This window comes from Populus nigra, chromosome 9, assembly GCF_951802175.1.
Source record: "Populus nigra chromosome 9, ddPopNigr1.1, whole genome shotgun sequence".
Classification (NCBI taxonomy): Eukaryota; Viridiplantae; Streptophyta; class Magnoliopsida; order Malpighiales; family Salicaceae; genus Populus; species Populus nigra.
The window spans coordinates 9,939,608-9,967,478 of NC_084860.1; the positions used below are offsets into that span (position 1 = coordinate 9,939,608).

Sequence of the window (27,871 nt, forward strand, 5' to 3'; positions counted from 1 at the left end):
AAAAAAACTAGAAGGGAGAAGTAAATGAAATATGAATGCATGTTACCCTGTTGAAATTATTAGATATTCATATTGTTATATTTATGGAAATATTCACCTTGCAATAATATGTATTTTGTTTCAGGATCATCGCATGCACGACAGGAGTAGATCCTAGCTTATGTTCCCTTTTTGAAGTCTAGGTTCTAGGGAGTATACCCTTGTATTTTGTAAACATGAAAATGGTTGTATAACTTAATTTGTATAATAAATGTTTAAACTTGATTGGATGAATTTAACGTTGTAGTTTATATAACCATATTTCATGTCTATGAATTTATATTTATTTAAATTATTCATCCATAATGATATTTTTGTTATATCATGCATATCATAAATATTATGGTTGATAGGTGTGAGTATAATTGTGGAATTGAAACCCAGGTTGATTGGGTCGGGAATTAAGTTATGAGATGCGAACTGTTAGAAGTATAAACAGGTTACATGTCAGTAATTTGGGACCTTCCGGTATAGGGGGGACTCCGTCAAAATTTCCGGTAGATGTTAACACGAAAACCGTGAATATGTATATATATATATAAAAATTTAACTACTCTGTTTTTCTATTGACATGAGATTGTGGTTTTATCCCAGAAATGAGGGATGTTACAGGGGTAAATGATTGACTAGCTTCGGCTAATGACATCCGAATGGATGACCGAGGTAAATGATTGACTAGCTCCGGCTAATGGCATCCGCTAATGACATCCTAAATGGATAATCGAGATGAATAAGTGATTAGCTATGGTAATGGCACCATAGATGAATTACCAGAATGAATAAATGACTAGCTTCGGTAAATGGCATCCTAAATGGACAGTCGAGATGCATAAATTACTAGTTTCGGCTAATAACATCCTAAGTGGATAATCGAGATGAACAACTGATTAACTACTACTAATGGCATCCGAAGGGATGATCGAGATAGATGATTGATTAGATTCGGCTAATAGCATCCTAGGTGGATGACCGAGATGATCAAATGATTAACTACGACTAATGACATTTTAAATGGATAATCGAGATGCATAAATTACTAGCTTCGGCGAATAACATCCTAGGTGAATGATCGAGATGATCAAATGATTAACTACGACTAATGACATTTTAAATGGATAATCGAGATGCATAAATTACTAGCTTTGGCGAATAGCATCCTAGGTGGATCACCGAGATGAACAAATGATTAATTATGACTAATGACATCCTAAATGGATAATCGAATAGCATTCTAAATGGATAATCAGGATGAAGAAATGACTAGCTGCAACTAATCACATCCTAAGTAGATGACCGAGATGGAAAAATATTCATATGTATGAGTAGCTATGGCTAATGGCCCCCTAGTGGATGACAGGATGAATAAATGATTGGCTTCGGCTAATGGCCTCCTAAAAGGGTAGTCGAATTTGAGTGTATGAGTTAGTTTTAAGAACTAATGCGTTCATATATACTACGTTTCGTATATACTAGGTATATGAAAGGACTATAATGGTTATGCTGTAAACAGAGAAAAACATTAATTCAGCTAATGACATTTGAAATAAATGATCGGGTTTGAGTACTGCGATTAGCCTCAGTAATTTTAATGGTGGTATTTACATAAGTAAAGGGAATTAAAAGAATTATGCTTTTTGGTCCATGAATGAAATGTGCCTTTAATCTTGTTTTCTTAAATGGCCTATAATGCTTAAAATTACCTTGTGTTGTAACAGGGACAACATACCAATATGGTGCGTAAAGAAATTCATTTCGTGGCTCACACATTTTGAAAAGAATTATATACTCACCTATTATGGGTGATATGAGTTCTGCATGAACGGGCATGTAAATCACTCAATTAGTCGTCCAATCCCTTTTGTAAAAAAAAAAAACTAGTAATTAAATACGGACAAGAATGTACGAACAGGTTGATATGAAGTGTATGAATACTCATATGAGGTATTCATCTAATGAGAACATCATGTTGTAAGAATCACACGCGGTATGAACTCATGATGTCACGAGATTAGAAATGAATGGGAATTTATGAATATGTCGATATGATGTAAGGTAAAAAAAAAAATCCAGTGACTTTGGCCTTGAAAAGGCAGGGTCGTTACAGTATGACTAATGTTATATGTCTGTATTTTATACATCATCCTTTTTATTTATTTTTGTTCATCTAAATGGGATATTGATTTAAGCTCTTGCACATACTACACAACACTTTCTTTTGCACACATGTTGCTTTAGGTTAGCATGAAGAACGAATAGTGTCTCAATTGTCATTGACCCTGCAATACTTATGAAACCCCCAAACTTTTATGGATAGTCTACTTGATCACAATAAGTAGCTAACGTGCTTCACCTCGTCTATACTATTTGTGCTATATAGGCCTTACTTCAGCTTAATAAGGCCCATTAACTAAACAGGGATGGACCTTTTATAAATAACTTAGTTAGCTAACCTACCCTTACACGTAATAGTTAGAACCTTCCCTTTGGTTGTTTTCCTTGTATTATAATATCTAATCAATTATTTTTTATATTCTTTCTAAATATTTAACTTTACATAAGTTATTTTTTGAGCTTTTGAAAAGGGAGGGAAAACAATTATAAACAACATTTTAAAAGATCAATCATCTTAAAAATCATAGAATATAAAGGAAGAACCTTTAAGAGAGAAAAAAAACTACTAGATAGGTTGCTTGAATAGAACCTTCAAACTATACCATCTGGTGAAGGGCCCTCTAATAAAGAGAACAGAAATACGTAACCTATAGCTCATCCTTTTATCTCCTACAACTATGAACATACCACTTGGTTTTTATCCATATTCGAAAAATCCTACATAATAATGCCTATTGCCTAGCTCTTGAAAGTTCCTTATCCTTTCTTGGTAGTATCACCTTACCAACAAAGAGGGCTTGCTCTTATTATAAAGCCTACTAAATAAAGTGTTGAAATGAAAAGCCTAAAAAAGAGTTTATTAGCAATTGAAGAATATCTAAAAGTAATCAAAGACATTAATCTTTATGATTCTATAAGGGCATCCTTAGTGCTGGATATAATCATTTTATAAAACGTCAAACTATTTGAAATTACCAAGGACATTGGTGTTGAGTAACCTATAACCATTTGCAGATTTACCACAATAAGATATAGAAAGTGATTAATGTTAATAAACTTCTCATTCAATTGGCCTGGAGTAAACAGGTCAACCGTTGGCTCAACCCAGAACTTGAGTGACCCGGCAAAAACCCAGTAGAGACCTTTTTTTTTCAAATTTGTTTTTTCTCCTATCCATTTTTTTTATATTTTTCAATTGGTTACTAAATCCTTTTAAAGTTTACTATATAAATACTAGAAGAAAGTTTTATTTTTTCAATATGGAATTTGAAACCTTTTAATATATATACTCTATATTCATAAGAAAAAAAATTATGTTTTTTCAATATGAAATAAAAAATCTTTTTGGTTTAAATACTTCAACTTTAAAAAATAAGATAGTATATTTCCAATGTGAGATAAAAAAACCTTTTGAAATAATCTTTTAAACTTAATTATTTACAACATATATAGCCTATATCTATATGAATTGTTTCATAATTTTTTCATATAAAATATTAAAAAATCAAATATTTTTTTAAAATTTTTCTGGGTGACCCGAGTACTTGGACGAGTCTATTTTATTAAAAATTTAGGTCTGCAATTGGCCCAGAATAAACCATTCGACCCGCCAGGTCAACCCGGAACTTGGATGACACGGCAAAAACTCGGTAGAGACCTTTTTTTAAAAAAAAATGTGTTTTTTTCTCTCCTACCTAGAGACCTCTCTTTTTCATATTTTTCAGTTGGTTACTAACTCATTTTAAAGTTCACTACATATGTAATAGCCCGACCCAACTTGCCATATATTGTCCGCTTTGGGCCTTACCGCCCTCACGGTTTTGTTCCTGGTGACACGAGCCTACTTCTGAGCCTGACGCCCCAAAACGCGTATGACAAGTTAGTAACCAGCACTCTTAATAAGGCCAGCCACCACTCCCTCACCCGCCGATGTGGGATCTTACAATATAAATACTATAAGAATGTTTTATTTTTTCAATGTGGGATTTGAAGCTCTTTAGTATATATACTTTATGTTCACAAGAAAAAAATTATGTTTTTTTTCAATATGGGATAAAAGTTTTGGTTTAAATACTTCAATTTAGAAGAATATGATAGTATCTTTCCAATATGGAATAAAAAACCTTTTGAAATTATTTTTTAAACTTAATTGTTTACCATATGTATAACCTATATCCATATAGATTGTTTTTTAATTTTTTCATATAAAATTGTAAAACATCAAATATTTTTTTTCAATTTTTTCAGGTGACCCGAGGCCTTGACCGAGTTTCTTTCATTCAAAATTCGGGCCTGCAATTGGCTTGAAGTAAATCGGTCGATTTGCTGGGTCAACTTGGAACTCGGGTAACCCGACAAAATTCGTTAGAGAACTTTTTTTTCCTTCAAATGTGTTTTTTATCCTACCCAGAGATCCTTGTTTTTTTATATTTTTAGTTGATTACTAACTCATTTCAAAGTTCATTATATAAGTACTAGAAGAAAGTTTTATTTTTGCAATATGAGATTTGAAACCCTTTAGTATATGTACTCTATGTTTACAAGTAAAAAGTTATGTTTTTTCAATGTGGGATAATAAACCTTTTTTGTTTAAATACTTCAACTTAAAAGAATAAGATAATATCTTTCCAATGTGGGATAAAAAATCTTTTAAAATAGTCTTTTAAACTTAATTATTTACAACATGTAACGACCCGAATTTTTCAAATCCAAAATCAAAGGAATTTATTTTTTTATTTAGGTTTACGATACTTCTCACAATGACATTTCATGAATTAGTAATTAGGTTCCCTTCCTTATCATGACATCATACAAATATAGTTTTTGTAAATCAACATTCCCATAAGATGGATACTCAATACATATGCCCATAATATTATATTTTCATATTCATACATTTACATTACATCATATTGACATACTCATGAGTTTACTTTTCTATTCTATTCTCGTTATCAACACGAGTGCCGAACGACAATTTTACACAACCAGTACTTTTTTTTATATGATCCTTATGTGATTTCACAACATAACATCCTCATAAAAGAGAAAACCGATTCATTGCTAACACCATAATTTGGTAGTGAAAACTGATTTGTTGCTGACACTGCAATTCAACAGCAAAAACTGACACCACAATTCAACAGTGAACACCGATTCGTTGTTGACATCATAATTCGGCAGTGAAAACTGATTCGCTGCTGACATCAAAATGGTTGATGAAAATTGAGTCGATGTCGACCTAGAAATCATCAACGCAACCCTTGTCGTTGCCGATTCAGAAATCAACAATGGCAATAAAATCATTTCTGGTTTCATTTCTTCCTTTCAGCAAAAAATAAAGCTTATGTTAGGCTTCCTTCTACCAATGTTTCTCACGCAATGTGGACATAGAACTCATCAAATCACATTTCATTCATCATTCATCATCAAACAACACAAACATCAACACAAGCGATGACAATTCTACAACACATAACGATTCTATTTCATTTTTATCATATGTATGGTCACAAAATCATGTTGCAACTTATTTCCATCTCAAAATTCAAACAAGGACATCAACATCATTTTAGTTTCAGCACACAATTTGTTCTTAGAGTCCAGCAAAATGATACAATTTCAAGTATGAACATCTACATACATTTCGGTTCTAGCATACAATTTGTTCTTAGAATCCTGCAGAATGATACAAATTCAAGCATGAACATCTACATGCATTTTGATTCCAACATACAATTTGTTTTTAGAATCCAGCAGAATCGTACAATTTCAATCATGAACATCTACATACATTTCGATTCCAGCATACAATTTATTCTTACATAATCATTCAATTTCAAGCACGAACATCTACATGCATTCTTGTTCCAGCATACAATTTCTTCTTAGAATCCAGTAGAATCATACAATTTTCAAGCATGAACATCTACATGCATTTCATCACGTAATACATTCTATCTAGCCCTTCAGTTATGGCCAACCTTTTACCAAGTTTTGTCCATTCAATCTATTCATTTTTCTTTGTTAAATTTTTTGGAATTAAGTCTCCATTTAGCCCTATTTTCGCCCCTTTTTTTAGTTTAGGTTTTCTTTATAACTGGTGTAAAAATTCTAGGCATTCCCTCATGATTTTTCTTCATCCTTTCGGTTACAAGGTCACAAGAACAAGAGGAAGGAGGTTACAACACTCATACCTTATGAATCTAAATAGATTTAGGGAAAGTTTGATAGTATATCTTTTCTTCTTCTCTCAGTTTTCCCTTCTTCTTCTTTTCTCAGTTTCTCCTTCTTCTATTGGTTTCTCCCTACCGATTCTAGACCTTTACTCCATCCATGTCTGCAGTTGTTCAACCTCCTCTCAAGCTCTCGCTTCTCTCTCTTACGACTAAGGAAGGCACATGCAGCAGGGGTTTGTTCAACTCTCTTTAGAAAGGAGAAAAGAGGGCAAGAGCATGTAGTTAGACATATATAGCTGTTGCAGCTGGTCTTGGGAAGAGGAAAAGTCGGCCCCCCTCTCTCTCTCCCTCTGTATTTATACCCCTTCTTAAATAAGGCAGGGTGTTTGGGTGCTTGACAAGGGTTGTCCTTATCCCCCTTTTGATTTATCTTAGATTGGTTTCTATTTTAATTCTCCCCTAGGATAGGCATGTCCAACACTAATTTTTGTTAGGTTTTACAATATTGTTGCCAATTTCTGAAACTATGCCGCTGCTGATTTAAAAATCAACAGCAAAAACTGTGTCGCTGTTGATTTAGAAATCGACAATGAAAAATTATGTCGTTGCCGATTCAAAAATTAGCAGCGACGGTGGAGTCATTTCTGGTTGAACTTTTTTTTGTTGGGTGTTTACATTCTCCTATCCTAATATAAATTTCTTCCTCGAAATTAAAGGGACTCGTATTGATAGTGCCTCTAGACTCTTAGAGCAAATACTACAGTAATCGACTCCAGGTCGTGTATCAGGTAATTGTCTCCGTGAGTCTTTAACTGTCTTAACGCATAAGCGGTCACTTCCCTATGTTACATCAATCACACCCAAGTCCTTTCTTTAAGGCATTATTACTAACTACAAAATCCTCGGTAATTGGAACGTATCAGTTTTAGTATAGCAATATATCTAGCCTTGTACTTACTCAACTAATCATGCCTAGGATTATATTAAAATCGTATAATTCTAAGGGCACAAGGTTTTCTTCTATTTCATACCCTATTTCCTATTAGAGTTCCAATTTTGAACCCCTTTTTATATTATTTTCATCCTCCTTCCCCATATTTTGTGACAATTCTCCTAGTAATAAATGATTGGGTATCACCCAGTTCAAACAACACAAGCATATTAAAGTTATTTATTGGTAGTGTACCTGCTACCACATCGGATTCAGCTCTAACCTCTTCTTGTGTCAAGTGGAAGACTCTTCCTAGAGTCCGGTCATTTTATGCCCCTAGCCTTTCTCGATTGGGGTTTGCTTCTAATTGGGAAGACCTCATCGACCTATTCACTGTGATGGATTGTTGGTAACTTTGAGTTGGCTGCTGCATACTCTTTGTTTGCCCAATGTTTCTGTTAGGGCATTCCTTCTTATAATGGCCTCTTTCACCACAGTAATGACATTCTTGCCCTAAATACTAACAATTTCTCCATCTATGACTCTCTTCTCTACATATAAAACATAACCTTGGTGAAATGAAGCAGTCTTCCGGATGTCTTTGTTTGCACTTCACACAGTAAGGGTAATACATATTATTCTGATCACTAGTCCCCCCTCAAGAGTTCGCTCTTGGGTGAGTCTGTTTACTCATCTCTTCAACTCAATTGGTGGTGGAACGATATTGCTATTATTCCCCTCTTTTTGGATGCCTCTCCACTTTTTCCCTTCTCTCTTTTTCTTTGCTCTGTGATGCCTCTGATGGCCTTCTCCAATACAAGCTTCTAGAGCTTGTGCTGCCTCGATCAATTCTCTAACTGACTTGAATTGTACAACGATCAACCCTTGCTTTAATTATTGTTAAAACCCATCTCTCAGCTTCTCAATCATATATTCTTCACTGGGAATGTAGTGTGGAGCAAACAATAAGAGATCATGAAATCTCCTTTCATACTCCAATACTGACATGCTGTCTTAACGCCAAGAACTCTTGTTCCTTCACCTTATGATGGTATCTAGAATAAAACTGATTTTCAAAATTGGATTCGAAGTCGTTCCAGGTTAGTTTTTCGGTGGCACGCCTCAGTTGAATGATTTCCCACCATGTTATAGCCCGATCAGACAACAACTGAGTGGCACAATTTACTCGTAAGTCCTCGGGTATATTAATCTGAATCATATTTTTCTTCACTTTCCTTATCCACCTCCTAGCTATCTCTGCATCTTGTTCCCCCATGTATGGTTCACAACCCATTTCCCTTATACTTTTGATCAAGCATACAAGTAACACCATGCTGCCCGTGGCCGGGACAATCCCAGGGGCTGCCTGTGGAATCTATATGACTAGAGGCGCTTGTGTTATAGAGTTAGTCATGCCCTCCATCAATGTCTTAAGTATCTAAGCTAGAAGCCTCGAATTAGTATAAGGTAGGGGCACCCCCGTTGGAATTGTTGAGGGGTGTGCCTCCGTTCTTTCTTGTTGTCCCACCCTTATTGAGGGTACTTCTTCCATCTGATTTGGTACCCGTTCTTCTTTAGATTCTGCAGTTCTTTCTTGTAAGGACTCAGATGCTTTTCCCGGAGCGTGGGAAGTAGTATCATCAAATGGATCAGTTTGAGTCCCTTTTTAGGTGCGCACCATCCTGAAATAGATCACAACAACTTTATTATCATTAATCCTCAGGGTTTTAACCAGGCCCTATAATACCAACTGTAACGACCTGACTTTATCAAAGCTAAAATTGATGGATTTTTTTTATTTAGGTTCTCGATACATCTCACAATGACATTCCATGAATTAGTAATTATGTTTCCTTCCTTATCATGGCATTATACAAATATAGTTTTTGTAAATCAACATTCCTATAAGACAAATACTCAATACACATGTCCATAATATTATATTTTCATATTCATACATTTACATTACATCATATTGACATGGATGCAACCATATTATTTGATAGTTTTATCCATATTTATCTAGTATTTTGCCTATGTTTTATATATAAAATGCCTTAATATTCATTGTTTTATGTTTTGAAGGCACTTTTGGATGTAAGATTAAAAAGAAGTAAATTAGAGATAATTGACAAATTTGATCTCCAATCGATGTTTTGTGCAGAACTTGAGCTTTAGAGGTCGAAATAAAGTGATTCTAGTGGAATTAGAAAGCTAACGTCCATACTTTCTATATACTTTCTATACATATATGACAAGAAAAATAAAAGAGAAAGAGCATGAGTATCGCAGCCTTCAAAGTCAAATCTTACATTCTGCTAGTGTTAACCTTTGGCTATTCCGACTTGAATATCTTGAGCTAGAGAAGTTCATTAGATGCAAACTTAATTTTGTTGGATTTCTGACTCGAAGACCTATCAGCCTACCAAAGTTTAGAAGAAAAGGAGCTCATATGAGAGAGATATGATTTTTCTTAAATGACATATGAATTCTACCAGCAGACAGGTTTTGTGAAGAAACAAGTCCGAAGTACTTCTCAAAGCATCCAAACCAACATCCAAGTTTTTATTTCGGTAATTTAGCTCCTCTAAGTCCAAAGTCAAAGCTTGAAGATTTTATGCAAGACTATTTCTCTTTTTTAAGGAAAATAGTTATTGAAATACTTAAATGTAAATTGTCTACGAAAGAAAAGACTATTTTATAGGAAAGGAGGATTATGGTTTCCTATCAAATAAAAAGAAAAAGAGAAAGGAAAGGGGGCGGCCATAAAAGAGAAGAAAAACACACCTTTTTCTCTAAAAACCTGAAATCATGCATTTGTTTCCCTTTTGATTAGTTGTTTAATAGACATGCAAGGCTAAACTTTTTATTTTTGTTGCAAGGACATAGAAACCTTCGGATTTCAAGAACTGTAAGATTTATTTTACTTTTTCCTTTCAGTTTATATGATGAATATGTTTGTTTTCCTATGATATTTTAATTGCTAAAGCGGACTATAAGTTATTATTGTAAACAATCTATTGCTAAGTTTGCTATCAAAACCGGAGTTATGATATATAAACTTGTGAAGCAACTGGGTTTAATAATGATAGTGAATCTATGTTATTAATCTTAAGGAAAACATTTGATCAAGTCAAACATGTACTGCAGACAATTATGTGTCTAGATTAATCAATTTATCTAGTTCTTAAGGCTGCTATTCAATTAAATTACTAATGCGGACACTGTGGTTGTTTGATGGTTAGGGTTAATTACACTGCGGATTGGTTAACTAAGTAACATTAAAAAAAAATATTCAGAATATAAATTGATATATCATTTCAATGATCGATTTTGATTTCCGTAGGTGGACGTCTATTTGAAACCAAGGTTTGTTCTCTTGATAATTTTCTGATTTATTTAATTTAGCTTGATTGTTTAATTTTGATATAGCCTAGATAACCTCAACCCCCTCTAAATTACATATTGTCTAGCATAAAAATTTGAAATAAATCTTCCTCGTGGGATCGACCCCTACTTGCTTTATATTATCTTGTTTATTTAAGTTAGGGTAATTAATTTATGTGACCGCGACATCGCAACAAATATACTCATGAGTTTGTATTCTTGTTCTAGTCTCGTTATCAACACGAGTTTATACATGAGTGTTGAACGATAATTTTACACAACTAGTACTTTCTTTCATATGACCTTCATGTGATTTCACAACACAACATCCTCATAAAAAAGAATACCACATAAATATATTTATAACATCGTTTCTACATGTTCACACATCCACATCCGTGTTCCATTACAGTTTTCATTATAAGTCATTACAAAAGTGCCAAATGGCAAATATTCAACATAACACCTAAGACATACTATTACATAGCACCTTTCAAAATATGTGAACCTATGGAACGAGCTTTCCTATGCACCTTGATTGTGTGATGTCCCTGTTACAAAAACAATATGAATACAAGAATTGTAAATAATCTAACATAATAATAAACAGCTAGAAGTATGTTATCATTACTTTTTGTTATTAACTTGGAATGGGTAGATTCCTTCTTTTACTTCTTAATTGCATTGTACATCTTTTATTATTTTGTTAAGTGTACTTTTCTCATTCACACACCCCAACCTCTCCATAGGAGTTATGGGGCCGAAGTTTAACATCGGTCGGGGTTAATTACTTCACCTTAACCAGGTCATCCATCTGGATAGTTTTAGTCGTAGCTAATCATAACATTTAAACTCGCTCATCCACCTCGAATGCCATTAACCAAAACTAATCGCAAAATCAAACCCGTCATTTCTACATATACCATTAGCCGAAGACAATCATCATAATCAACTTGGTCATCCATCTCGGATGCCATTAGCCAAAGCTAATCATCAAACACAACCCGATCAACCATCTTAGATACCATTGGCCGAAACTAATCATTAATATCAACTCGGCAATCCATCTCGAATGTCATTAGCCGAAGCTTCACAACTCGATCATACATTTCAGATGTTATTAGTTGAAGCTAATCATCAATCACAACTCAGTCATCCATCTCAACTATTAGCCAAAGCTAATTATTAAACACAACTTGATCACCCATCTCGGATGCCATTAGCTGGAGCTAATCATCAATCACAACGTCGTCATCCATCTCGGATGCCATTAGCCGAAGCTAATCAATAACTCAATCAACATTTCATAATTGGTTTAATATTCGTCAACAGCTTAATCGACATTTCATAATCAATTTAACATTTGTCTATAACTCAATCAACATTTCACAATTGGTTTAATATTTATCAACAACTCAATCAACATTTCATAATCGGTTTAATATTCGTCAATAACTCAATTTTGTCAACAACTTAATCAACATTTCATAATTGGTTTAATATTCATCAACAACTCAATTTCATCAACAACTCAATCAACATTTCATAATCGGTTTGATATTTGTCAACAACTCAATTTCATCAACAACTCAATCAACATTTCATAGTCGGTTTAACATTCATCACAACACAATAATATATCATCCTCAAACAAGTTATTTCAGAGCATTAACGTTATACAAGAAAAAGGTGGAAACCACCTACTTGTTCCTCCTGTAGGGTGTCCTTGCCCGATCGAAGGTCCAATCCTGGTCGCACCACCTAACACATTAATGGCCACAAATCAACACATTTTCAAGAATCCACATGTTCACATTCAAGCGTTCCACATGTTACACAATCACACAATGCAATCATTTTAATCACTAGACCAATTCAGATATGTAAATCTGTTGCAGAAATAAGTTAGCGAAAACTGGTTCGCTAATGACGCAGATTCATCAACAAATTGATTCGCTGGAACACAGAATCATCAACGAAACTGGTTTGCTAGTGGTTCCCGGAACTCATAATCGTCACCATAATTCGGCAGTGAAAACTAATTTGCTGTTGATACCACAATTTGACAGCGAAAATTGATTCACTACTGACATCGCAATTCAGCAGCAAAAACTGACACCATAATTTAACAGCGAACATTAATTCCCTGTTGACATTACAATTCGGTAGCGAAAACTGATTCGTTGCTAACACCAAAATTATTGATGAAAACTGAGTCGCTGCCGACTTAAAAATCATCAACGCAACCCCTGTCGCTGTCAATTTAGAAATCAATGGTGACGATGGAATTGTTTCTGGTCGTTTCTTCCTTTTGGCCAATCGCAAGGCTTACACGAGGCTTCCCTTTACCAATGTTTCTCACCCAAGGTGGACACTCCATTCATCATTCATCATCAAACAACACAAACATCACACACAAGCGATAACAATTCTACAACACATAATGATTGTATTCATTTTTATCACATGGATAGTCACAAAATCTACATGCATTTCAGTTCCAACATATAATTTGTTCTTAGAATCCAACAGAATCATACAATTTCAAGCATGAACATCTATATGCATTTCGGTTCCAACATACAATTTGTTCGTAGAATCCAGTAAAATCATACAATTTCAAGCATGAACATCTATATGCATTCCTGTTCCAGCATACAATTTGTTCTTAGAATCCAATAGAATCATACAATTTTCAAGTATGAACATCTACATGCATTTCATCATATAATACATTTTGTCCAGCCCTTCAGTTATGGTCGACCCTTTACCAAGTTTTGTCCATTCAATCTATTCATTTTTCTTTGTTAAATGTTCTGGAATTAAGTCTCCATTCAGCTCCATTTTCGTCCCTTTTTTTAGTTTAGGTTTCCTTTACAGCTGGTGTAAAACTTCTAGGCATTCCCTCATGGTTTTTCTTCATCCTTTCGGTTCCAAGGTCACTAGAACAAGAGGAAGGAAGTTACAAAACCCATACCTTACGAATCAAAGTACATTTGGGGAAAGTTTGATAGTATATCTTTTTTTCTTCTCCCGATTTTCCCTTCTTCTTCTTTTTATTTTGGTTTCTCCTATTTTTGTTGGTTTCTCCCCACTAGTTCTACACCTCTACTCCATCCATGTTTGTAGCTATTCAACCTCCTCTCAAGCTTTCCTTTCTCTCTCTCACGCCTAAGGAAGGCATATACAATAGGTGTTTGTTCAACTCTCTTTGGGAAGGAGGAAAGGGGGCAAGACCATATAGCTGGACACATACAGCTGCTGCAGCTGGTCTTGGGAAGAGGAAGAGTCGCCCTCTCTCTCTCTAGCCTTGTATTTATACCCCCTCTTAAATGAGGTAAGGTTTTTGGGTGCTGGACAAGGGTCGTCTTTATCTCTCTTTTGGGTTGTCTTAGATTGGTTTCTATTCCAATTCTCCCCTAGCATAGGCAAATCCAACACTAATTTTTGTTAGGTTTTACAGTGTCGCTTCTGATTTAGAAATCAGCAGCAAAAAACTATGGTGTTATGGATTCAGAAATCGACAACAAAAACTGTGTCGCTGCCGATTTCTGACAGTGGAGTCATTTCTGGCTTTACTTTTTTTTTTTTATGTTGGATGTTTAAACAACATATATAACTTATATCCACATGAATTGTTTCTTATTTTTTTCATATAAAGTATTAAAATGTCAAATATTTTTTTTTAATTTTTTCGAGTGACTCGGGGCCTTGGCCGGGTCTGTTTCATTTAAAATCCAGACTTGCAATTTGCCCGGAGTAAACCGGTCGACCTGTCAGGTTAAAACTTTTTTTTTTTTCAAATGTGTTTTTTCCCTTACTCAGATACCCTTGTTTTTTTATTTTTTATTTTTAATTGGTTACTAATTCATTTCAAAGTTCACTATATAAATACTAGAAGAATGTTTTATTTTTTCAATGTGAGATTTGAAACCCTTTAGTATATATACTTTATGTTTACAAGAAAAAAAGTTATGTTTTTTTAATGTGAGATAAAAAAAATTTTTAATTTAAATACTTATACTTAGAAAAATAAGATAATATTTTTCCAATGTGAGATAAAAAAACCTTTTGAAATAATTTTTTAAACTTAATTGTTTACAATATGTATAGCCTATATCAACATGTATTGTTTCTTAATTTTTCATATAAAATATTAAAACATCAAATATTTTTTAAAAACTTTTCTAGGTGACCCGAGGCCTTGACCGAGTCTGTTTCATTCAAAATCCGGTCATGCAATTGGCCCAGAGTAAACCGGTTGACTCGCAGGATAGAGACCCTTTTTTTTCAAATGTTTTTTTTCTCCTACCGAGAGACCCTTATTTTTTCATATATTTCCGTTTGTTACTAACTCATTTCAAAGTTTACTATGTAAATACAAGAAGAATGTTTTATTTTTTCAATGTGGGATTTGAAAGCCTTTAGTAAATATACTCTATGTTCACAACAAAAAAGTTATGTTTTTTCAATGTGAGATAAAAAAAACCTTTTTTATTTAAATACTTCAACTTAGAAGAATAAGATAATATATTTTTAATATGGAATAAAAAACCTTTTGAAATAATCTTTTAAACTTAATTGTTTACAACATGTATAGTTTATATCCACATGAATTGTTTCTTAATTTTTTTCATATAAAATATTAAAACCTCAAATATTTTTTTTTCAATTTTTTTGGGTTGACTCGAGTTAACTCGTGTAACCCGGGACCCGATTCTTTGACTGAGTCAACCCCTAAGCCAGGTTTGATAACTATAGTTGCCTTGAAAATATAACTTTAAAGAATATAATTTAAAAGAAATAAAGTGACATGACCAGTTAAAAACCTAAAAAAATAGACAAAACCTCATCTTTTTTATTTTGTTCAGCGGTCTCATTTAAAAAGTATTGATTTTTTTGTTATGTGTTTAGTTTTTGGAGTGATTTTTCTAGTTCATCTATGATTTTATTTTTATTTTTTACATAGATAAATTATATTTTTAAAAATAAAAAATAATTTTTTTAGATAATATTCTTAATATGTGTAATCTTATATGTTAGTTTTTTCTTTTATTTTATTCAATCAATTTAACGTTTTATTTTTCAAGATTTAATATCTTGATCTATATTTGTCTTAGTTTTTCAAGTTTTTTTTATATATTATTAATTACTTTTTATTGATTTATTAACACATATAATTTTTAATTTATTTGATTACATGTATCCATAAATTTTTTAATTTGTTATATTTTTTAAATTACTAAAATACATTAAAAAATTTATATAAATAAATTCTTATAAACAAATAAAAATATTTGTTCCGTGTCACGTAGCGGTAACATAGCCAGTAAGCTTATTAAACGCAGTTAGCTATTATCGCTTGAGAGGATATTTTTCATACATAGAAAGAGTGAGAGAAATGGCGACGGCGAATTCTCCAGATGCCAGCAACAACAACAATACTGATTCCGATGTCGAAGACACAAGCCCTAACCCTAATCTTTCAATTAATAAAAACAATGGATTTCTTATATCTTCTGCTGAGTCCAGTTCCCCTTCCGTCTGCCTCCTCCGCTTCGCTGGTGACTCTGCTGCTGGGGCCTTTATGGGCTCCATCTTCGGCTACGGTCCTCTCTCTATAGATACATATATCTATTATAATACTACTGTTTTTCATGACTTGACATTTTGGGATTTTTCTCAATAGTGTTGTCTAGTGGTTTTGGAATCAATGGCGATAATTGAGACCCTGAATTTCTTATTGCTCTTTTTTGAAAATAAAAGAAAAAAAATTTGGGTTCAAATGAAGGAGGCTTTTGATACACACACAACGTGATGTTGTTTCAAGTTTTATTTTAACGGGTAGAGCTGTATGTATGTGTTCTTTTCTTGAGGTTAATTACTTAAAAGAGTGATAAGGCATAAAACTTTAGTGGTTTCTACTTTTTAATCATTTGTATGCAGTTCTTTGTTCCAATTGCGTTCACGAGTTGGTTGGTGTCAGCTCATGGAACGCTTTATAGGAATTTTTACTTTTTGTCTTGATGCATTAGGCAGCTCCAAAGTAAGCCAGTAGTGATAGTTCCTGTCTTTAGTTTGCTGTCAAATGGGTGTTACTAAGGCATTGGCTGTGATATGCCTATATGGATTCTGCTTTTTTATTGGTATCAATCATCTTTTTATTTTTTTTATTAAAGTGTAGCCCACATTGCTGCATGTAGATATCAGTTGTGGAAGTCTACTAATTTCCTGTTGCATGCATTAATCGGGCATTGTTTTGCCAGCTTTTCATTGTTTTATGTGGACTGTTTTGAGGATTAACTATTTTTGGAGGATGCCTCACATAGAAGCCTTTCAGGTTCTGGTTTGATTAAAAGGAAAGGTTTCAAAGGATCCTTTGGGGAAGCAGGATCTTGTGCCAAGGTGTGAGATATGAATTAATTTTCATCTATAGCATTTGTGCATATGCATGTTGGTTATAAGACATGCTTATGTTTTTTTTTGTTTTTTTTTTATAATGCAGTGGTGAATTTATTTGCTTTCAATTATAATTTGTGCAGGAGAAATTTATGCCCATACTGTATCTTCAGATCTTCAGCTGATAAAATCTTTTTTTTTTTTGGTTCTCCCTCTTCTTATCTGTTTTGTATTAGACATTTGCAGTCCTATCCGGAGTACACAGTTTAGTTGTCTGCTTTTTGAAGAGGCTGCGAGGGAAGGATGATGGTATGACATGTCAATAGTTAAACTGGTTCTTTCACATTACTTGTTTATATTTTATTTTATTCATGCTTCTTTCTTTGCAGTTATCAATGCTGGGGTAGCTGGATGCTGTACTGGTCTTGCTTTGAGTTTTCCAGGTATTCAATGTCATATGTAACACATTAAGTTGCAATAAGACATGAATTATGTCTGAATTAAAAAAAAAAAATATTAGCCATTCATTTTCATTGTATCTCTGAAGCTTAAGTTTTATGATCATGTGCACATCCATCATTGGCAATCGTCCAAGCATATTTTCCCTTGATGTGCACACACATCTCCTTGTATGCTCAATGTTTTTGGCATTTTGGGAAAAAAAAGTTATCCTCGCTAGATTGTTTTTAGGTATGCCTTGTTACTTGCTAGCATATCTTTTTTTTTTCTTTTTCTTGTTGTGGAGGTGGTTTTACAGTTCCATAGCAAGCAATACTTCATGCCTACGATGCTAGTGACCTTTGCTCTCAATTTATTTTTTCAATTTTTTGACACATTTCTCAAATCTTTTATCATCTATCATTTTCTTTTAAGCATATCATCTTATTTTCCATTTGATGCCAAAATTTGGACCCTTCGCCTATCTTTTATTTGCTGAGAACTTCCAAACATTTGGGTACTCACCTACTTTGAAAATCTAAGCCCTTTCTGTCATTTTGTTGAAACTTTATTTTTCTACATCAAAATTCATCCCAAAAGAAATATTTTGCAATAATCCAAATACTTGAAACTACCGAACTTCCAAAATTTCAATCATGATATAATCATTTCCAAATTCAATATTGGCATAACTAATAACTACACAATGTCTGCACGAAGAACAAGTTCTACGTGTAACTCATGATTGGTTTCAAGTTCTTAAAAATGGAAAATGTTGTTAGCTACTGGATATTTTCATAGAGGGGAGACTAGTTAAAGTTGGCTTCCTTAATTGGTCAATGCTCCTTCGTGGTGATAGGTTCTCGCTCGCCTATCTCTATTTAGTTTCCTCTACTTTTTAAACTTTGATTTTCCTTATTTTTTTCAACTTCTTTCTTTAATTTCTATTCTTCTCAGTTGATCAACTCTTCAACATCAATCTTTGTTTCTCATTGTTCATCATTGTCATTTGTTTCATGGAAATGTAAAAAGCATGTTTGCTGGATTTGCTACCCAAAACAAAACATAAAAATACCCGTGTTGCTTGAACTTGTGTATGATTCTCAGATACAGGCATGTGTCCAAATGATTGACAAGTGAAATCTCCCAAAACTAGGATATGTAGACCCAACAAGATGTGTCCAAAAATTGGATACGAGTATGGGGACACATGTGTAAGTAAACATATAACAAATAATTAAAAATAGGGAAGATATAGAGGTTTGATTGATGAGTTAATGTGGTTAGGAGTACTTTGAACTATTTTAAAAATTGGTTTTATTAGAAATATACGATTTTCTTCAAAGCAAGCTAAAAGAAAATAACTTCTGAGTTGTAACACCTTAATACATGGCAAAATCCTATCAAATCATGTCGCCATGTTATATTATCACCCACTTGTAACTAGTGTTGTCAAGAGGTGTTAAGACGCTCATTAAGGCGCTCCAGGCGAGGTGACATGACCTTTATTAGCCTTAGTCGATAAATTTCAATGAAATGCTGCCTAGGCGAGCACCTCATGAGTGGGCGTCGGGCATTAAAGCGAGCACCTAATTGAAATACTTCCTTTTGTGTTGAATTTTTCTTTTTTTTTTCAACTGATTTATGTTTTGACCATTTTTTAATTTACCACAAGAAACAACTTAGGGGTGTTTTTGTAAAAAACAAAGATTAGGGTAAAAAAAATAAAAATTCATTAAAATGAGAGGCATACAGTCAAGGAATGACACTTGAAGAGAAACACAACCACACTTTACATTGAACAGAGTCAAAGAACAACGACACAAGTACATAACAAGTACGCATATATGAAGATGTATTTGAAGATTATTCAATAATGATGATGATATTTAAGCTTGCTTTTTAATCTATTTGGCTACTTATTATTTTAAATTATCTTGTGAAAAATATAACTTTATACAACTATGTTATGGTATTTTATATTTTCTTTTGATTTTCTAATGATCTAATCTTAATTGGAAAGATATATATTTTAGATTTATATAATATAATATATTTTTTTAACCTGTAGCATATTGCCTTGGTTCATTCTGGCGAGCGCTTGGTCATGCACCTAGCATCTCAGTCATTTTACAGGCTTGGCGCCTTTGCCTTTGATAACATTGCTTGTGACCAAATCACTTCTCGGATAAAATGCTTGTACACATGATCACTGCATTTGTCTTCTTTTCTCTCACCTTTATGACTTCTTTCTTCATCTTCTTCCTCCCATCATCTATTTGCGTAAGAATTTCTTATATTTCATAAGTGTACTCATGTCAGGTTGGACTTGTATTTCATAAGTGTACTCATGTCAGGTTGTTTCAACACTAGTGCTTAGGCAAAACCAAAGGGTCCAAGCATCATAGCTTCACACCGTTGCACATTTATACATAATCATGTAGAACAAGAATTAGCTTATAAGTATCATTAATCAGATTACTACTTGAGTTACCTTTTGGCTCCATGCAATTTTTCTTTGTTTCAATTCTTAATGTTTATTTGAAGTCATCAATTCCAACAAACTCCACTGCTTGTATTGACGCGGTAGCTTTCTTTACAATTCATTTTATTTTATTTCAGAGATATTAAGGTTATTTAATTTATCTAGGGTCATGATTTGCATGTGACTTTTTATAGCATTTCATTAGAGGTTAAGTTGTTTTACTTGGGGACTTAAACTAGGAATCCTTTTCACAAATAATATAAATAGGCTACTAGGGTTATTTTATAGTTGTTCTTTGTTAATTTATTGATATATTTAGATTCTGGAGGTTTGTTGTGAATCTTAAACTCTATTACCTTGTTAAAACCTCAATGCTATCCTAATTAGCCATTATTCTGCTGTAATTTCTGTTGTCTACCATTTTCCTCTTCCCACACTATGTCAAGTTGGCAGTGAACCAAAAAGATCCCCAAGAGTGTGTTAGGGTTTCAATCCTTTAACCATGGAAGGATGTGTTGGAGTTTGTAGATGGAGAAATCAAGATAGGAAAACAATTATGGTTGAGATAAGTAGTTAATTGAACGATTGTTCCTCATTACTGATGCTTTGCAGCAACAAGAATTCGTGGGAGCTATAGTGGAGATTCAAGGCGGCCATGACTCTTTAGACATAGTAGAAGGTGGTGGTGGTTGTATGGATGAAGAAAAAAATTGAATTTCTATAGAGGAAGAGAGTTAAAGAGCAACAAGTTCTAAAAGATGAAGAATTAGTAGAGAAAGAAGTAGGTCTAGGTTGGGATTCTCCCATCAATGTACGATGTTATAGTGCAATGATGATTATGATGATAATTGAGCAATCAATGTTGACAATAATAGCAATGATGATGTTATCAATGGTAACCTCATTGAAAAGGTAGAAGTTCGCAAAGATATCATGGGAGTTGCTCAACAAAGGAAATTTGTTAATTTACACCATGTTTAACCTTTATTGATTACAAGTATGATATTATCCCAAAGGTAGATGAATTGTGCAAATTTTATTTGGATAGAACACATGTTGATGAAGTAAGTTTAAGATTTGCACTTCATTACTCAAGAAGTCAATAAAACATAAATAAATTGTCAATTGATGTTCCTTATGCAAAACTGATCATGGAAAAGCTAAAGCCGATATCTAAAATTGTTATGCACCTAAAGCAAAAAAAAGGAAAGAGGTTGACAAGTCTTGAATGAACACTCACAAAATCAAGGCAAGAATGGTTTCCACCTCGAGAACTAGTTTCTTTCAACTTGAGGAGAATGATGCTAGAGCTTTCTTTAGATTCCTTATATTATATATAGGATATTAGGATTAATTAATCGAAGGTCATATGATTGGCATGTGAGTTGTTAAAGCATTTCCTTAGAGATTAAGTAGCTTTACTTAGGAGACCAAGACTAGGAATCCTTTTCCTGTAGATTTAGGCGTTAACTAATGTTAACAAGCTACTGACGTTATTTTATCAATCTATTCAGATTCTGGAGGTTTCTTATGAACTCTAAACCCTATTAGCTAGTTCCAAATCTCAATTGTACTTTAAATTTAGCCATTATTTTGCTGTAATTTATGTTTTCTACTTTTGCTGTAATTTTGCCATCATTTTTTTTCCTTTGAGAAGACTGCTTTCTGGTTTGGCCTTTAGAAATTATTTCTCTATTGCAGTTTGTATTTAGAGTTGTAGCTCTCTCTCATCCACTGTTATTTATATTTTTCCATACGATTCTACAATAATAAAATGTTTTCACTTCTTATTTACAATTAATAAGTAATTTATTTTTCTTGTCAAAGTAAATTAGCAATGAATTCACACATGACCACAATAAGTAGTTTCTTCTTCCAACTCTAATTGGTACTTCCATGGGATGTACTCTGATGTTTGTTCAGAAAAGAAAAAAAAGAAGTCTATTTTTAAAGAGGTCATATTCTGAATTTTATGGGTTTGGTTTGCCATTATGTTTTTGTAGGAGGAATTTTAAGATCTCGATCGAGGATATATATATATATATATATATATATATAAACCCTATATATATATATATATATAAACCCAGAATGGAAGACAACAAATTACAGATAACTAAAAAAGGAAGCTGACTATTAAAAGTATCTTATTTTCAATGCGTAACTGTGAACCAAAAGGAGTTGCATGGAAACGTTAACGAACATTAACAAGTTATTCTCTAATTGAATATGATGTACGTGATTGATGGCCACATTTTGGTACCTCTGATTTTTCCTTTTTTGTTTTATAAAAAAAATAAGAAAAATAAAAATCATGTAGATGTCTATTTAGAGTCTTATAAGTTTCTCTTCTGGATTTGCAGGCGCACCTCAGGCACTTCTGCAGAGTTGCCTTACATTTGGAGCATTCTCATTCATAATTGAAGGGCTGAACAAGCAGCAACCAGCGCTGGCTCACTCATTTTCTTTAAGGAACAAACGTGACTATCACAATGTAACCTGTCCCGTAGCTCTCCATATTGCAGTCCCTCTTCCAGATGAACTAAAAAGGGCCTTCTCCTTTTTCTGCAAGTCCCTGCGGAAGCCCAAGAGTGGAAATTTTCCTGCTGTTTCCTGATAAAACCCGAAGCAGATTGATTATGTTTAGATTGCTGGTATGGCGACATTGTATCATGTAAATCTGTATTTTAGCTTCTGAAGCTTGTTGCAGGCTTGGACAATGAAATTGATTTCTTGCGTGGTATGCAATTTCATCTTGGCCTAGAGGCATTTTTTTTTGTCGTACGTTCTTTGGTACAGAAATCGTAAAAATTCGGAAATTCGGGATCATTACAGAAAAATTTCTTATCATGTATCTTTGAAAAGTTACAGCTGCATTACAAGACCAAAAGGTATTCTATGTACCAAATAGATATAAAGGTATTTTATGTACCAAATAAATATATAAATATAGTCTTTTCTTGATCTTTAGAATTAATAACAATTTGATTATATCTACTATGTCTATCAAGAAAGCAATAAAAGACTTATTTACTAGGCGTTCAAACATTTGGTTTCAAACATTTGGTTCATGGATGGTAATGAAAAATGATCTTTGTGTGTAAAAAGATTAAGCTTTCTATAATCAACACATTCTTCATGCACTCAAGATACAAGTAGGAATGAGTTCATCATTTTTGTTCTTTACCAACATGATTCCGGTCTTTTTTGGCACCATATGGATAAGCGCCACCCATTTACTATCCATGATGGGATAAATGACTCCTGCATCTAATAATTTCAAAATCTCAGCTTTCACTACCTCCATCATAGGCGGATTCAACCTCTTTTGCATTTTCCTCGTTGGTTTCGCATTGTCCTCCAATAGTATGTTATGTATACATATCGAAGGACTAATACCCTTGATGTCTAAAGTCCATACAATGGTTGTTTTGTGATCGCACAACTTCAAAAAATTTTCCTCTTACAAACTTGTCAACCCTTTTGCTATGATAACAGGAAGTGTATTAATCTTCAATGAATACGTACTTCATATTATCAGGCAAATGTTTCAACTCTAACTCGAGGGCCTATAAAATAGATGACAAAAGCTTTTCATGTGAAAGTACTAAATCAACAAAGACATTACCATGAGGAACGGTTTACAAAGCTTGCAAAGCTAATGTTGATTCTTACACATTTTAGGGAATACCCATGTGCCTCTCCATCTTTTTTATCTAAGTAAAATCATAGCTATAGCTCAAAGTCATGCTTAATCCATCATCACAATCAAAATAAAAAACTTGTTGCATACAGTTATCAACTTGATCATAGCATGTGATAGAATAAAAATTGTTGTAAGGATATTTCATTACATCATGAAAATTAAATTCAATCTTTTCATCTCCCATGTTGACATGATCAAAGAGTTGATGTCTTATTCCAAGTGCAGGAGTGTCAAAGTAATAAATAACCCGGCAAGACCGGGTTCGAACCATAGAGAGGTGAAATATATAAATTATAAATAACAATAATAATTATAACAACAACAACAATGATGATGATGGTGATGGTGATGATGAGTTAAAGAGGACTTTGAGATGTAAGATAAATGTGAAGATTAAACAATGATAAAAACAAATGTCAAGGTTAGAGGATTCACTAATAGTATTATAGATAAGTAAAGTATAAATTCTTTATAAATTATCAACATGATCATATTAATCATCTTATTTACGTAATAACATACTTATAAATTTTATCAGGTATTCATGATGCTAACTTATGTTGACAACAAATCAAATTCCTCTTATAATAACAATGTCGGCCGAAGACTATGAAGGATCAAGTATTTGATGTACCAAGTGTTATACAACACAAATCTAGATTAACCATTTAACAAGCAAGGTATTAAGAATTAATAAGATAAAAATGATAAGACATGTTAATAGCAAACTTTCTTGGATATAAACATTAAGTCCATGTTAAGTTTATATTATACATATTCTAACACCATTAGTGAAACCTTTTCACCTTGACATAATTAACTTAGCTAGACATTATGAAGAAGAAAAATATAAGTAAACAATATAAGAACATAAACATGATATAACTTAACTAAGTATAGTAAAGGAAATGAAAAGCATAAACAAGAGATTAATGAAAGCAAAACTTAAGTATTACAAAAATATAAAGGGAGAGAGCAAGAACATGATCTTGATCTAAGAACCAAGATTCCTAAATAAATGGCAAATGCCTCATTTTATAGGCTAAAATTTGGAACTATTCATTTGGTAATTGATTATTGATGTAGTGGCCAACTATTGATTTAGTGGACTTGGTAGACAACAGCACTCAAGCATTTTGGCTGGATGAAATGACATTGCTGCAATCGAAATTTGACAAAGTGTTAATCATGAAAATTGTTGGAAATCATCTTATCTTTCCACCTATAAAATTTCAGAGCATTTAGATCACCAGAGCTCATGATATGACTAAAATATTGAGTAGTGCTTCTGGTGGAGGTGGTGGATAGCTCTCAAGCTCTTGTTTGGATGAAATGTCATTGCTAACATCAGAATTTGAGCAGGTTGTCTCATGAAAGTTGTTGAAAATTGTCATATCCTTCCACCCACCAAATTTGACATCATTTAGCCTTCTAGAACTCTAGATATGGTTACAATTCTGAGCAGTGTTTAGGCTGGATTGCAAAATAGATTCTGACTTCTCTTTTGTGACCAAACTTTGAATTTAAAAATGGCAGATTTGGGTCTTCCACTATTCATGAACATTATAGGCCTATTTCTTAGCTTTCTATCCATATAAATCAAATTGAAATCTAAGATCTACAGCTCCAGATATGACCCAATAACTAAACAGTGTTCTAATTTGAATTGAATCGGTATCTCCTTTCTAAACTTAGCCTTTTCTTTGTCCTTTCACTTTTAATAGTTAATCACATCAATCAATCCTTTGAATTATGAGATATGCCTGCATTTAAAATGAGCATTTACGATAAATTAAAGCTATCTTATATTATCAGACTTGTTATTATAAAACATGCTCTAGTTAAGGAGTTATTAATACTTCAAGTGCAAAATGATGATATAAAACCTTGATAAAAATATACTTCTAAGTACTAATCACACGTCTATGGACAAAGTATCCTTACCACAATCAATTTTGTATTGGCAGTTTTCAAGAATGGTCTCCCAAACAATATAGGAGTGTTGTTTGATGAATCATGTTCCATATCAAGAATATAAAAGTCGCATGGAATAACCAAATTATCAATCTTGACTAGGACATCTTTTATCACATCAAGTGGATAAAAAAAGTTACGATCTGCAAGTTGTATTACAATGCTAGTTTTAATCAAAGGCTCCAAACTAAGAGAATCATAAACATGTTTAGGCATAACACTAATGGATGCACCCAAATCGCATAAAAACCTTTTAAAACTAGCATTACCAATAACACATGGGATAGTAAACACACCTGGATCCTTTTGCTTCAAAGACATATTCTTTTGAACAACAGCAGATATAACTTCACCCATACTTACCATTTTATAGCCTTTTGGCTTGTAGAGTCTTTTGATAGTACACAACTCCTTCAAGAATTTGGCATACTTGGAAATTTGCTTAATAGCATCAATCAAAGGAATGTTGAGTTTCACTTTCATGAAAACCTCTAAAATCTCTTTTTTCTTTGTCCTCTTTCTTAGACCTAGAAGAACTCACAGGAAAGGGGGGAATTATCTTAAAACTGAAATTCATTGAATTAGGACTTACCTATGTAGTATTGGTCATTGTTTCAGTTTGTGAAGGAGGATGATGTTTTTCTTTATACTTAATTCAGTTTCTATCTCCTCTTCTTCCTCTATCTCAATTTGTTTCGACCTTTGCTCTTCGAGTTCTTTCCCACTTCACAGCGTGATCACACTAACATTCTCTTTTGGATTCAATGCTTGGGAGGGCAACTTTTCATTCATTTGTGCTTCCAATTTTCCTACATTTGAAGCTACTTACCCCATTTGCTTCTATAAGTTGTGAATGCTTGACCTTATTTCCTGTTGAAAATACATGACATTTTATTGTAAGGTCACTATGTTAGAAGCCAAAGTTTTCATCATCTCATGAAGATCATCACTTGATGACCACATAGCATTGGAATTTGTGAATGCAGGGGACTGTCTCACTTGATAATTCTGTTGGGACTGAAATCCATGGGGATGGAACTGTCGGCCTTGATTGCCTTGTTGAGGCGGGTTCCCATAGCATAAGTTTGGATGATCCCTCCATCCGGGATTGTACGTGTTGTAAAAGGGATCATACTTACGCTAAGGTTACCCATTAAATGCTCCATCAACTGCATTAGCTTGTTCATTGTAATCTTCTTGCATTGTTGGGCACATATCTGAAACATGTCCTTATAAGGAGCATATGCTACAAACTTTCACCTACTTTACATTTCCACAAGCCAAAGAACGCAGAAGAGAAGTAAGATCATTAACTTTATTCTCAAGGTTAGAAATACTTAACTCATTTACTCGTTTGCTTGGGAAGTCTTCATGAGTGCCAAATTATTTGGAGTTGGTTACCATATTTAAGATCAATTGGCATGCAGCCTCGGGTGTCTTATCTACCAATACCCCTCCACTTGCCACATCGATGATACTACGGTCAATAGGCATCAGTTCTTCATAGAAATATTTAATGAGCAGTTAATCGGGTATCTAATGATGAGGGCATTGAATGCATAATTGCTTAAATCTTTCCCAATACTTGGAAAGTGTCTCCCCATTAGATTGTCGAATCCCATATATTTCTTTTCTTATGTTGGAAACTCGAGATGCTGGGAAATACTTTTCAAGGAAAATCTTTTTCATGTCATTCCAAGTCCCAATGGAACATGGGAGAATAGAGAAAAACCATGCTTTTGCTGCCTCTTTTAAAGAGAAAGGGAAAACTTTCAACTTAACATGTTCTTTGTTAACTATGTTCGGTTTCATACAAACACAAACCATGTGGAACTCCTTTAGATGAGTATGAGGATCTTCTTCGGCAAGTCCATTGAATATTGGCAGTAAGTGTATAAAACCAGACTTGAGCTCGAAGTTGACATTGGTGTCCATGTTTATGCATAATGGTTAATTCTCTATGTTATAAGCAACGAGCTCTTTAAGTGTTTATTGTCGTGCAACAACCATGATGTTGACACGAGCTTCCTTTCATAACCTGTGTAAAGTGTTTTTTATTTCGTGATCTACTTGCACTTGTCTTTGGTTAGTAGAACGGGTTATAGGCATAAATCATAAAAAAAACTCAAAAGAAACCAACCACATAAGAGATTGAAAGTAGTGTAAATTGAATGAAAATCCTACGCTAGAAAATAAAAACTGCCTAAAACCCTAAAAAACAG

The 27,871-nt window shown here is 33.4% G+C and overlaps 1 protein-coding gene, 1 long non-coding RNA gene and 1 other non-coding gene across 3 annotated transcripts; all 3 read left to right on the plus strand.

The window, feature by feature from the left end:
* Positions 1 to 15,968: 15,968 nt before the first annotated feature.
* Positions 15,969 to 22,746, plus strand: LOC133702542 (chloroplastic import inner membrane translocase subunit TIM22-2-like). The gene is made up of 5 exons (XM_062126848.1): positions 15,969 to 16,256; positions 16,988 to 17,052; positions 17,283 to 17,355; positions 17,436 to 17,489; positions 22,333 to 22,746. Exons 1-5 carry the CDS (start codon positions 16,049 to 16,051, stop codon positions 22,584 to 22,586), a joined length of 654 nt encoding a protein of 217 aa, XP_061982832.1. The 5' UTR covers positions 15,969 to 16,048; the 3' UTR covers positions 22,587 to 22,746.
* LOC133702543 (uncharacterized) lies at positions 17,498 to 20,988 on the plus strand. The gene is made up of 2 exons (XR_009843762.1): positions 17,498 to 19,806; positions 19,842 to 20,988. It is a non-coding gene; the product is annotated as an uncharacterized LOC133702543 (long non-coding RNA).
* A 4,437-nt stretch (positions 22,747 to 27,183) lies between the features above and the next one.
* On the plus strand, positions 27,184 to 27,290 carry LOC133704010 (small nucleolar RNA R71). Its single transcript, XR_009843978.1, has one exon. It is a non-coding gene; the product is annotated as a small nucleolar RNA R71 (small nucleolar RNA).
* Positions 27,291 to 27,871: the final 581 nt, after the last annotated feature.

Excerpts from the sequence above, each read along its gene's own strand:
- LOC133702542 (XM_062126848.1), top strand. The coding sequence starts at position 16,049 with ATGGCGACGGCGAATTCTCCAGATGCCAGCAACAACAACAATACTGAT. Across the intron at positions 16,257-16,987 it reads GGGCTCCATCTTCGGCTACG|GTTCTGGTTTGATTAAAAGG; the intron begins GTCCTCTCTCTA and ends GAAGCCTTTCAG. Across the intron at positions 17,053-17,282 it reads AAGCAGGATCTTGTGCCAAG|ACATTTGCAGTCCTATCCGG; the intron begins GTGTGAGATATG and ends GTTTTGTATTAG.